The 13,336-nt window shown below is 55.7% G+C and overlaps 1 protein-coding gene across 1 annotated transcript; it reads right to left on the bottom strand.

The window, feature by feature from the left end:
- Positions 1–1,621: 1,621 nt before the first annotated feature.
- LOC149918797 (epiplakin-like) lies at positions 1,622–4,732 on the bottom strand. Its single transcript, XM_090138200.1, has one exon. The coding sequence runs from the start codon at positions 4,690–4,692 to the stop codon at positions 1,771–1,773; it is 2,922 nt and encodes a 973-aa protein (XP_089994326.1). The 5' UTR covers positions 4,693–4,732; the 3' UTR covers positions 1,622–1,770.
- Between the last annotated feature and the right edge of the window lie 8,604 nt (positions 4,733–13,336).

Raw genomic sequence — 13,336 nt, 5'->3', positions numbered from 1 at the left:
CCCACTGAGGCCCAGCTGAGGCCCACTGTGCCATGGGGGACAGCAGCAGGGTGACACTACTGTCACATCCACACAGACATGGTGAGAGCTCTGTGTCACTCATTGCCCTGTTACAGGGACATGGACACTCAGTCACACACCTGAAAGGTGAAAGGCACAAACATACACATGCACACAGAGTGTCTGCACGCACTCTCAGTGCCTATGCTCTGTGGTCTGTGCCTATGTGACACACACACATGGCTGCTTGTTGCAGCACTGGGCAGTGTGGGGATGCTCCCACACGCTTCCCCTCCTTGATGCCCTGGCACTTGTGAGGGTAGCCCTGCCCTGCGACATCCTCTGGCTCAGATGAGACCTCACAGTTCTCTACACCTCCATGAGAGGAGGTCTGAGTGAGGTGGGGATTAGCCTTTGCTCCTAGGGAGCTGTAATAGGATGACAGGCGATGGCCTCACGTTGCTTCAGGTGAGGTTCAGGTTGGATATTAGGGAACATTTCTTCTCTGAAAGAGTGGTGATGCACCATTACAGGCTGCCTATGGAAGTGGAGGAGTTACCATCCCGGGAGGTGTTCCAGAGCTGTGGAGCTGTGGCACTGAGAGACATGGTCAGTGGGCATGGTAGGCACGGGTTGGGGTTGGACTTGGGGATCTTGGAGGTCATAGAATCATAGAATCACTCAGGTTGGAAAAGACCTTAAAGATCATCGAGTCCAACCATGACCTAACCATACTACCCCAACCAAGAATCCTCTGCTAAATCATGTCTCATCACGGTACAGCTCCTGAGGTCTTTTCCAACCTTTATGATTCTATGGTTCTAAGGAAGAAGGGGACAGACTCTAGCGAGGTTTGTTGTGACAGGACAAGAGGAAATGCTTTTACACTAAAAGAGGGGAAATTTAGGTTTGATATAAGGAAAAAGTTTGTTATGCTAAGGGTAGTGAAGCACTGGCACAGGTTGCCCAGAGAGGTGGCAGATGTCCCATCCGTAGAGACATTCCAGTTCAGGCTGAATGGAGCGCTGAGCCCCTGACTGAGCTGTGGGTGTCCCTATTCATTGTAGCAGAGTGGGACTAGATGGCCTTTAAAGGTCCCTTCCAACTCAAACAATGCTATGATTCTCTGATTCCCTTGGCCCTGATAGCTCTCGGCTCCTGTGAGTACACCCAGGAGCTGACCACATCAGAGCTCCAGAAACAGAAATCCATTCCCACCTCAACTGTATGCAGCGAGCTCCAGCAGCCCGGCAGATCCCCACAGCCCCAGCTTTCCTCAGTGGAGTGGATGGGTCAGGGTGAAGTGTCTCAACAGGTGGCCACAGCCATGTGTGCTACCCAAACTGCTCTCCCCTCAGCCAGGCCGGGGTCCCAGCTATCCTGGGCAGAGGTGGTCTGTCCCTCTGCACTCTTCTGTAGCTGATAGTTGTGCTGCCCACAGCTCCTGCTTTGGGGTCTCTGCCTTCTCCCACTGGTGGGGTTTTCTGACCCATCTGCTGTGGGTGCCAGACACACATCTCCCTGTCTTTTGTCAAGCCTCCCCACACCCTCCCCAGAACCCCCCAGCAAATGCTTCACTGGGAAAAAAAATCTCAGGGAAGCAGCAGTTGAGACAGGAAGGAGTTTAACCAGGCAGCAGCATTGTTCCACCGCTTCAACACCACTGTTTCCTGCCCGTAATTGCGCTACATGGAGAGGCAGCGCTCACCAGCCCCCAGGTGGTATTTTCCCCACGAGGCAGAGCTCGCTCCTCCTCTGGGGTGGGTGGTGCTAGAGGTCCTGGTGCTGTCTCTTCTTTCCCTGTGTGCCTGTGACAACGGTGGTGGTGATGGTGATCTTGTTCACTGTCAGCCCTCCTGTGCCATAAATGTCGAGACACGCTTCTCGTTTGTACTCAGAGACCTGCTTGGTGGAGAGGAGCTCCCACACTGACACCCTCTGCTCCTGGAACTGCCCAAAGGTAATGTAAGAGCCTTCAGACTGGAGGAGATCCACTGTCTGCTGGGGAAGGGCTGCGAGATGTCTTTCTTTGCTGTGTGTCATGGTGCTGCTGATAGCCCTGACAAGTTCCTCAGTGGTGAGAGTCCCGTCACGGTACAGCTCCAGGAGCTCCTGCCTTTTGTCCTCAGGGAGGCAGTCAGAGGACAGCAGGTCCCACACAGAGACTCGTCTCCCCTGGAACTCATCCACTGCCATCTCAACTGTGGTGGACTTCAAGATTTCCTCCCAGGTCCTGTCCTGCAGGTGACGGGTGTGCTCTGCTTCTGTGACGGCCATCTCTGCCCTTGGACCACTTACATGCGTTGACTGCTCTGCCTTTGCTGCTTCTGTCTTGGCCACAATGGTGCTGACAACGGTTTTCACCTGCTCAAGGGTTAACTCTCCTGCCTGGTACAGCTCGAGCAGCTCCTTCCTGTTCTCCGCAGGGATGTACTTGGAGTGGAGCAGGTCCCACACAGAGACCTTGTGGCCCCGAAAGTCTCCAACCTCCATGTCGACAACTGTGGTTTTCAAGGCTGTTTCCCATGACTCCTCTTTGGAGGATTCATCATCCTTCTCTCTGGCTGCTGGCACAGTATCCTTGCTGGAGTGCTTCACTGTGATTTGGAATTTCCTGCCTGTAGATTCTTTTTTCTTAATGAGAGTGGTGACAACAGTTATTAACTGCTCCAAGGGCAGTGTCCCGTCACAGTACAGCTCCATTAGCTCCTGCCTTTTGTCCTCAGAGAGGCAGTCAGAGGACAGCAGGTCCCACACAGAGACTCGTCTCCCCTGGAACTCATCCACTGCCATCTCAACTGTGGTGGACTTCAAGATTTCCTCCCAGGTCCTGTCCTGCAGGTGACAGGTGTGCTCTGCTTCTGTGACGGCCATCTCTGCCTTTGGACCACTTACATGCGCTGACTGCTCTGCCTTTGCTGCTTCTGTCTTGGCCACAATGGTGCTGACAACGGTTTTCACCTGCTCAAGGGTTAACTCTCCTGCCTGGTACAGCTCGAGCAGCTCCTTCCTGTTCTCCGCAGGGATGTACTTGGAGTGGAGCAGGTCCCACACAGAGACCTTGTGGCCCCGAAAGTCTCCAACCTCCATGTCGACAACTGTGGTTTTCAAGGCTGTTTCCCATGACTCCTCTTTGGAGGATTCATCATCTTTCTCTCCGGCTGCTGGCACAGTATCCTTGCTGGAGTGCTTCACTGTGATTTGGAATTTCCTGCCTGTAGATTCTTTTTTCTTAATGAGAGTGGTGACAACAGTTATCACCTGCTCCAGGGTTAATACCCTTCCATGGTACAGCTCCATTAGCTCCTGCCTTTTGTCCTCAGGGATGTAGTCAGAGAAGAGCAGGTCCCACACAGAGAACTCACCGGCTGGGATGTCAATGGTGGTGGACTTCAAGACATTATCTTGTGCTGAACATCCGTCTCCATTTCCCTCTGCCCTTGACACTGCTTTTTGTGGATTCCCAGCATTTGCTGTGGGTGTGATATTTGCAGCTTCTGTTTTGTTTATGACGGTGCTGACAGCAGCAGCCACCTGTTCTGTGCTCAGTATCCCTGCCCTGTACAGCTCCAGCAATTCCTGCCGCTTCTCCTGAGGGACGTATGTGGAAAAGAGCAGATCCAACAAGGAGACATTTTGTCCCTGGAACTCACCAGCAGTGACATAGATGGTTGCAGACTTTAAAGATTTTCTCAACTGCTGCTCCTGGGAGCGTGTGTCCTGCACCGGCTGTGACTCTCCTATCTCACCATCGGCTGTTGCTGTGGATGAGCTCAGGTCTCTGTTTCCTGTTTCCACCCCAGTGATGATGGTGGTGAGAATGATGATCATCTCTGGGACGGTCACTGTCCCTGCTTTGTATTTCCTCAGCAGCTCCTCTCTCTGGTGATCAGAGATGTAGCGAGAGAAGAGGAGCTCCCAGACGGTGACGCTGGAAGAGCCCTGGAAGAGCCCCACGCTGACGGTGGTGCGGGCAGCCTGCAGGGCTTTGCGGGCGTCCTTGTTGAGCTGGAAGAGCACGGATCCTTTGTCCATCACGTGCAGCATGAGCAGCCCCGTGTCGGGGTCGGGCACGCAGCGGCGCAGGAGCTGCGTGTAAGTGAGGTTTTCATGCGTGTTGGGGTCAAAACAACTTCTAGTTTGGTTCTTAGGGTTCAGAAGGAACTGGCACATCTCGTGGTCAAAGTACCCACGCTGGTGGGCCACCTCCACGGGGAGACGGTCGCTGTTGGTGGGGTCGATGATGCCGCCGGTGGCGATCTGGGCCTCCAGCAGGCGGATGGCGTGTTCCTTCACGATGAACTCCTTCTTCATGGCCTGGAAGAGGGAGATCTTGTGTCCCGTGTACGGCTCTGTGTACCCGGTCACGGCTCCCTCTGCTGACAGCAGCTTCTCATAGAAATCTCTGCCGATGAGTCCTGCGCTCAGTGCCTCTTTCACTGACAGCTTTGCATTGCTCATGGGGTCGGTGAGGAACCCCGATGCAGCCTGTGCCTCCAGCAGCACCAGGGCTGTGCCCGGTGTCAGGAGCCCCCTGATCATGGCATCATAGATGCTTAGCTTCTTGTTCTTCGCCTGGATGAAGACGCCAGCTATGAAGTTACTCCCACCCCCACGCATCTCTGTGCACTTGCTTGCAGTCGGGTTCATTGCCGTGTTGCTTGGCTTGTTGTTCTGAAGGGCTCCACTCATCTTCTGTCTCTGGGCAACAGTCTTGTTGCCGTGGAGCACCTTATTTGTCTGGCAAGAGAGAAAGAGAAGACCTGGTGAGACACAGGTTCCTGAGCCATTCTCATGGTGTGAGTGAAGCGAAGCCATGTGGCAGCCCAATGGGAAGCAGGAAGCAGCACGGACAACCTGGCCTCTCTCAGAGTCCTCCGAGGAGCTGCTAGGCCTCCTGGACCCCCACATCTTTGGACTCTGAGAGCTTCCCCTCCTGTGCCTGAGTGATGCCTGTTTTGGGCACAGGGCGCAAAGTGAGCACAGCCCTGCTCACCTCTCTCTGGCTGCTCTGCTGCCCCGGCTTGGCAGATTTAACCAGTGATCACCCGACCAGCAGAAGTCATCACAGAATCACAGAATCACAGAATGGCCAGGGTAGGAAGGGACCTCAAGGATCATGAATCTCTAACCTCCCTCCCACATGCAGGGCCTCCAACCTCCATATTTAATACTAGACCAGGCTGCCCAAGGCCCCATCCAGCCTGGCCTTGAACTTCCAGGGATGGACGGGGCATCCACAGCCTCTCTGGGCAGCAAGTCATGCCAAGAAGCAGTGTTGGCTTCCCAGTGTTGCTGCCACTGGCCACTGTCCTGCTGCAGAGAGCTGCTGGCCAGTGTTGTGTGTCACCTGCCCTCATCCCTGCGTCCTCATCACACTGTCTGGCTTTGCACTGGTGGGCTGTGAGTGTGGGCTGTGGACACGGCCCAGCTCAGTGCTGTAGAGATCCTCCTGCCCCGTGGTCTCAGAGCACCCCAGAGTGACACAGGCCATGGGACTGGTTCAAGGGAATTGGACAGATGGGTGCAGGGGGCTGTTGAGATCCAGTGCAGCAGAGAGAATCTGAAACTAGCAGAGACCTTCTCTAAGGCTAAGGTTTGCTGTGGATGAGGTGTGTCTGGGTTTCTGCTGGCTCTGAAGCCACAGGGCTGGCAGAGCCCCATCTCGTGTCCCGTTACGCTCTCCTCGCCTCTTTAACCAAGGGCTGGTGCCACAGGCATGCTCACGCGGCTCTGTGGCCAGAACTGACTTTGAAGTGCACTTGGAGATGGTCTGAGGGAGGGTTGGTGGCCTGTGCCCATCACCACCCTTGGACCATTCCAACCAGTTCCAGAGCCTGGGGACAAGGGCAGGGTCACTGGGAGGGCTGGTCTGGCTGTGTGCTCTCCGTTCAGTGTGGCAGGGGTGCTCTGCAGATGTTTGGGGAAACAGCTCTAGGAAATATCTCCCAGCCCCTCGGCTGTAGGGGGGACTGAGTGGTTCGCCCTTTGTTTTTAGCTAATTGTTATGGAGATGAAATGACAGCTGAAGTGATATATGCATATATAACACAGAGTCAGGGAGGGCTAAGAACAGAAAGCTGCTCAGGACGCTGCAGTGAGAGCTGTTTGCAGTGGGCTCTCCCCTTCACATAGATGCTTTGCAATAGTGTGACAAGTCACAGTCTTGCAGTGCCATTCACACAGAAATGCAGCCCCCAACCCAGATACCTGCTGTGCTGGAGGATGACAGCTGTGATCTTCAGAGCTGTGCAGGGTCAGACTGTGGGCTCCTGCAGCTCACAGTCTCATTTCCATCCTGAGCTGGAAGTGGACAATGGGAAGGATGGAGAATGAGGTAACGTGTAACATTTCCCTGCATCCTATGGCAGTCTCTGTTTTGGGCTCAGTGGATTTCATGAGCTGAACACATTTGTGGTCTGTTTAACGTTTCTGAAGGGATCTCTCCCAAGCAGGCTCTTATGAAAGCTCTGCAAGCTCTCAGCATCCCCAGCATCATTTGGTGATAAGGCCATGGATCTCGTAAGCATAGCAAAAACAAAACTCACATTTATCTGGGAACACCCATCTCCCATAAAGCTGCAGTGACTGACGTTAATGATAAGTTTAGTTATCAAGGACACAGCTTAATTCCCTGATGTTTACCTAACTGGTCCAAAAGTCTCTGAGTCATTGCTTTCGATCCATTTACATATTGCATCGATGCTGGTGGAGATTGATCACGGTGCTGGGACACTGCATCCCTGCATCACCTGCCCTGGCTCCGGGCTCCCTCTGGCTGAGGGGCTGCAGCCCGCCCCCAGCACCAGCCCCGGAGAGCCGCTTCCCTGCAGCTGAATCCCCCTGGAGGTGCGGGGCTGGTTGTGCCACCTCAGCACTGCAAAGCAGAGTTAGTGTCACACCCCAGAGCAGGAGGCACCTATGTAGGACACGGATGTCGTGTGAACACCCCATACAGGAGGACATTGCCCAATGGCAGGCTATCATTAGCCCGTCTCTAATCAGCACTCCTGATGCTGGGGCTGGGTTGCAGACGCAGCTCCCGGGGCGGCAGCCTCCGTCCTTTTTGGTTGTCACAGCAGCTCGAGGCCGTGGTGGAAGCGGTTTTCTGGCTGGGGTGAGCCGTGGCCCCTTGCCCTGCCTGCACCCCGGGCAGTGTGCACATTGCTGCATCCCAGCCTGGTGCTCACAGCCCCACTGTCAGGCTCCCAGCTGAGACCTCGGCACAGTCCTCTGTCCTCCTCTGTCCTGTGGGATCAGGAGGGTCCCACAGCTCCGGCTGCTTCCCCCCAAATCCTGCTGTCCTGGTGCCTGGTCTGGTGGTTGGTGACCCTACCCATGACAGAGGGGTTGAAACCAGATGATCTTTGAGGTCCTTTTCAAACCAGGCCATTCTGATTCTATGATTCATTCTATGATTCCATGACACGAAGCGCATCGCATGGAGCACCAGCTCCATCGGCTCTAGAGCCACTCCATCACTTCATCTCTTCTTAGCAAGGACTGTGCCATACCTGGAGCCCGTGGCTTCAGCTGCCCTCCAAATGGCAGTGGTGGAGGAGAGGTCTCTATCCCTTGCAAGCTTCTGGGATCTGCATGGTGACCCAGTGCACCCAACACCAGAGCTATGCCAGGTTGCCCAGTGGTCCCAGTACCCCCCCACCTCCCCAGATGGGCTGTATCCTACCTGTTGGACACCGATCCAGAGCCGTTGCTCCCCACCGGGCTGCGCTTCTCCTCCTCCCACCGCCTCTCAGGCAGGACGAGCAGCTGAGGCAGGCTCCCAATTTAAATCCTCCGCTTCCCCGCCCCAGGGGCTGACACGCGGGCCCTGCCCTGTGCCACGAGCCCAGCCAAAATACAGCCAACCACTGTGGCATGCCTATGCCTCAGCAGTGCTGCGGCTGCCCCTGCCCCAGGAGGTCAAATGAGTGATGGTCGTGGAGGGGTTCTGCTTCTGGGATCTGCTACCACCATCTCCTGATGTGTGATCCTGATATCCCAGAGGTCTCCATGGATCTGGGCTCATTTAGCCTACCTTGGCTGAGCCCCTCATCTGGGGCAGAAGCTGCAGCCACCTCCCATGGCCCTCCTCACTCCCCATGAGGGACAGAGGTCTAGCTTGCCCCCGGTGGGGCTGGGACCATGCAGGCACTGAAGATCCTTCTGATGGGTGGAGTTGGATGGTCCTTGGGGCTGGAGGTGCTCTGGGATAGACATCTCTCAAAATGATGGCATCACAAAGCAGTGGAGGTTGGCAGGGACCCCAGCAGGTGGGTGCCCCTGGGCCAGATCCGGGCAGCAGTTGAAGGTCTCCAAGCAGGACGCTCCACAGCCTCTCTGGGCAGTGCCTCTCTGTTACCTTTGTGCTCCTGGAGAGCAGGGCAGCGCCAGCACAGTGCCAGGCCAGCACCTGCCTGGGGGCTCAGGGCACCTGCTGGGTTGCTCGTTGGCATAGGATGTGCAGGAGCAGGGAGCGAGGGGCTCTGCCCAGCACTGGGCTGAATGGAGCTGAGGCTCTGCCCCATGTTTGAGCCACTTGCCATCAGACCACAGCCACAGCTCTGATGAACATAGCTCTCCTGGTGCTTTCTTCCAGCAGAAGTGTGGTTTGGGCTGGATTGCTCAGGTGTGTAATTGCACAGCTGTGCATGTGCTCAGAGGCTGACTGTGCATGTTTGCAGCTGCATGTTTGCTCACGTAAACATGCGCACCTGACTGTGCCTCTGAGGTGTGCAACTCAACTGTGTGTGCACATTGGACAGCATACATGCAACGGAGAGCATGGATGTGCTCACACACCTACATCTGTGTGAGCCTCTGTGCGCAGCTGCATGTGTGTGTGTGTGTGTGTGTGTGCGCGCACCCATCCCCGTGTGGGTGCGTGTGAGGTGGTGCCCCACTCAGAGGCGTTCCCAGCCCCTGCCCTTCCCTCCCTGGGCTCTGCTGTGGGTGCACATTCCTGCCTTCGTGGGTGCTCACCGGACTGGATGAGCAGCACACAGAGCGTTTTCCCTCTGAGTCACCACAGAGGTTGGCTCTGCTGAGTGCACCTGGGCAGGAGGTCCCCGCGTGTGGGGATAGAGCTGTGCACAGGACCTGGTTCTGCTGCTTTTTCTCCCTCCCCAAAAGTTCTTCCTTACCAGACAGACACCTGCTTCCAGCTGCAGCTGCCAATGCCACAAGCCAACGCACCTCACTATAGGTTTGAAGGTTCAGTATTTGGGCTCTGCTGAAGACAAAGCCTTGTTCAGGGCTGGGTCCTTGGCAGGAGTTGGGTATGAGGGCTGCATACGGTGTCTGTGCCAGCAGGAGGATCCTCTCCATGCCCTGCTCTGAGCAGCACGAGCCCTGAGCATGAGCCTGACCAAGGGCAGCAGCAGGCAGTGTGACACTGCTCTGTGCTCTCCATGCAACGACTGCAACCACATGGACTGCTCCTCTGAGTGGTTCCAGTGACTCCAGACCACCACCCAGAGCCACCCACCTCGTTTGGGCCACCAGCTTGGATCCTGGACACCCAGCTCTGAGTGCTGCAGTTGGCGGCTTCCCTCAGAGATGCATCACTTTGCACTCATCAGGGCAGAGGCTGTGGTTTATTTCACTGCAGCACAGCCCAGGCTTCTACTACAGCTGTGGAGAGTGGATCAGAGAACAGAGCATGACTGCTCCAACAGCAGACATCTCCTGCAGGATGTGTGGGCCTGCCTGGGGCAGCCAGGTGACCGCACTGCATGCAGGCACCACCTGCAGTGAATCAGCCATGGATCCCAGGAGCTGCGTCCCTTGGAAATGATGGTGCCTCACCTGCGCCCTATTCCCTCATTAGCAGAGAATTAGGTCACTCTTTACTGATGAGGACTGAGCATTTCATCCTACTCACTGCTCCCTACTCCTTAGCCAATTCCTGAGATGTGATATTGCTTTTTCTTTTTCAGCCCTTGGGCGGTTTGCTTTCTTCAGAGCCTTGAGGCTCTCCCAGTGGCTGTTTGGAAGTGGCTGAGCTGGAGCTATACAGCCAGTGCCTATGTGTGTGCAGCTGTGCTGTGCTGTACCTGTCCCTCTCTGCTGCTCCTGGAGCTCCACATTAGCACTGAGGCTTAAAGGAGAGCTCCCATCCCATCCTTGGAGCAGCACCAGCCCCTCACCTTGGGATGCTGGCATAATGGGGCCAGTTCCTCCTTCCCTGCAGCTGCTTCTCCACCTGCTCCCCATCTGCACCACGTCCTATGGTTATCTTGGAGGATGCTTTCCAGTCCACCACTGCTCCTTGGGGTTGGTGTAGAGGCACATGGTGTGGCCCATCTTGAGTTTGGATAGCAATAGGACAAGGGAGAATGGTTTTAAAGTGAGCCAGGGGAGGTTTAGGTTGGATATGAGGAGGAAGTTTTTCAGCCAGAGGGTGGTGAGGCAGTGGAACAGGTTGCCCAAGGAGGTTGTGGATGCCCCATTCCTGCAGGCATTCGAGGCCAGGCTGGATGTGGCTCTGGGCAGCCTGGGCTGCTGGTTGGTGACCTGCACACAGCAGGGGGTTGGAACCAGGGAGCATTGTGCTCCTTTGCAACCCACCCATTCTATGAGTCTATGATTCTATATGATCTCAGTGGTGTGGCCCCTCTCAGTGGCAGGCATGTGGTGTTCTTGCTTTGGCAAGTGATGGCACGAGGACAAAGCCTTTAGCAAGCAATGTCCTTGCTGAGCAGCACTGATAGTTTCACCCATTTTGTCCTTCTCTGGAAGGCAGCTGAATTGCCACTGCAAGCTGACACCACACCTCGTGTACTTTGCACACCATCAGAGGGTTTGGAGTTGGGCTGCAGTTCCTGTTTTGGTTTACAACCAAAATAGAGTAGCTTCACATTTTGCTGTGCCAGGAGCTGGAAGTTTGCGAGAATGCAGATGACACCACACTCTGAAGAAGGAATGCTGGAGGAGAAGGCAGAGAAGCATAGCATCACTGTCCAGCATTGCTCTGGGGTCAGTGCATGAGGCACTGGAGTGCCATGGTGGCATGCAGCTGCATCCTGTCTTGTTTGGTTGTACATACGGCTGTCAATCATAAGGAAAAAAAACAGTGAGGGTGCATGGCACAGAGAGTGCCCCTCACTGCACAAAGCCTGGACACAGACACATGGGATACTCTGCAGCACAGCCCCGCAGTGCTGGGTGACACAGCGGCTGGTCCTGCAGCTTCCAGGGGAGCCTGGAAGGGATGCATGGGCATCGCAGCCCGGTGGCATGGCCTCACCTGCCAGAAGGTGTGGGTGTCCTTAGCAGGAGCAGCTGCCAACCACATCAGAGAGATGAGATCCTTTCTCAAGGATGCTTTGGCAATGGGGGGGGTGTTGCTTTCCATCGATGTTTGATTTGGGAAAGGTCCTCTGCTGGAGGTGCTGACACTGCTCCCCCGCAGCTGCTCTGTGCAGCCGCACAGCCCAGGATGGATGGCTGTTGGCTCAGAGCAGACACAGAACCCCAGAACTGCAGGAGTTGGAGGGATCTCTGGAGATCCTCCAGTCCAACCTGGCCTCATTCTCCTGACTCCACCCTTCAGATATCGATCAGCACTGATCAGATCCCTCTGAGCCTCCTCTCCTCCAGGTGCACAGCCCCGGGGCTCTCAGCCTGTTCCCATCAGGAGGTGCTCCGGGCTCCCACCATCTCCGCACCCTTTGCTGGGCTCCCTCCAGCAGTTCCCAGTCTGCCCTGCAGCACTCTGGCTATGACCCATCACTGCAGAGCAGAGGGGAGAACCTCCATGCCCTGCTGGCCATGCTCTGTGCAAGGCACGCCAGGGTCCCAGCAGTCTTCTTGGCAATCAGGGCACACTGCTGGCTCATGGCCAACCATTGGCCGTCAGGACCCCCAGGTCCTTCTTAGCATGGCTGCTTTCCATCAACTCAGCTCCAACCTGCCCTGGTGCCCAGCGCACTGCAGAAGGCGGCACACGGTGGAGCTCTTGCACCGGGATTCCCTACGGCCAGTGTATCTGGAGCTGCTCATACGGGGCAGCTCAGGGCCCGTGGGGAAGCATGAAGCTGCAGTGAGGGGTTTGGGGAACATCCCCTCAGCTGCGGGTGCCCACATCGCACCTGCTGTGCCTCACACAGGGATCCAGGCAGGCGATGGAGTCCCCATCCCTGAGCGTGGTGATGTGGTGCTGGGGGACATGATCAGTGGGCACGGTGGGATGGGTTGGGGATCTCGAATGTCTTCTCTGATCTTAACGATTGTGTGACCCTGCAGTGGGGTTAAGACCCCCTCCAGCCGAAGCCATTCTGTCCCTGTGGGTCCCTCCTGACAGCTCAGGATGTTTTGCAATTCTAAAGCTCTTTGGAACGCACGCTGAACCGGCCGAGCCCAGTACTTGAGGGATGGGCACGAGCAGCAGCTATGGGCAAACAGAAGAGACAAAAATCCTTTTTATTCTGAGCGATTGCACAACTTGGAGCTCTGTGGGAACTGAACTCTGATCATTTTCACCCAGACGTGCGATGCGGATCAGTGGGAGTTCTGCCGGTGCTTCAGATCCGCGGCACACGCAGCTATACAAAGAGCCCGGGGCGCTGTCAGCAGCAGCTTCCTGCAGCCTTTCCAGAGAACTCACTTATCTTCCGGCTTCCCATGAAGTCCTGGCATGAGAGTTTGCTCTGCAGCTCCAGGCACAGCAGAGGGCACACGCGCTCATGTTGCATGATTACCCCTCGCACTGCTGCTCTCCTCCCAGAGCAGGAGCAGATGTCGCTCTACCAGGAGCTACTGGTGGTGCCCTGGGAATTCTGCAAGGTGCTCTGGAACACAGACTTGACATGCTCACATTTGCTCCTCTTTCAGCTTTGCAAGCAGCTGAATGAGCTGCCTGCTCTGCAAGCCCCCTGCTCTGCTGCTCTTGTGTGATCCCGCCTGGAGCACTGCATCCACTTCTGGCGGTCCCAACACAAGAAGGACATGGAGCTGTTGGAGGCGGTGCAGAGGAGGGCCACAAAGATGATCAGAGGACTGGAGAACCTCCCCTACAGGGATGGGCTGAGAGAGTTGGGGCTCTGCAGCCTGGGGAAAAGAAGGCTCTGGAAAGAATTTACAGCCCTTCCAGTACCTGGAAGGAGCCAGAAGGAAAACTGGGGAGGGACTTTTATGAGGGCATGTAGTGACAGGATGAGGAGAAACAGCTTTAAACTGGAAGAGAGGAGATTCATAGTAGATCTTAGGAAGAAATTCTTTAGTTTGAAGGTGATGAAACACTGGAACAGGTTGCCCATTGAGGTTGCGGTTGCCCCCTCCCCTGGAAGCACTCAAGAGCAGGCTGCATGGGGCTCTGAGCAACTTGAGCGAGAGG

This window comes from Phasianus colchicus, chromosome 3 (genome assembly GCF_987193195.1).
Source record: "Phasianus colchicus chromosome 3, bPhaCol1.hap1.1, whole genome shotgun sequence".
Lineage (NCBI taxonomy): Eukaryota > Metazoa > Chordata > Aves > Galliformes > Phasianidae > Phasianus > Phasianus colchicus.
The sequence above is the reverse complement of the archived record's forward strand: the minus strand, read 5'-3'. Positions and strand labels throughout refer to the sequence as shown.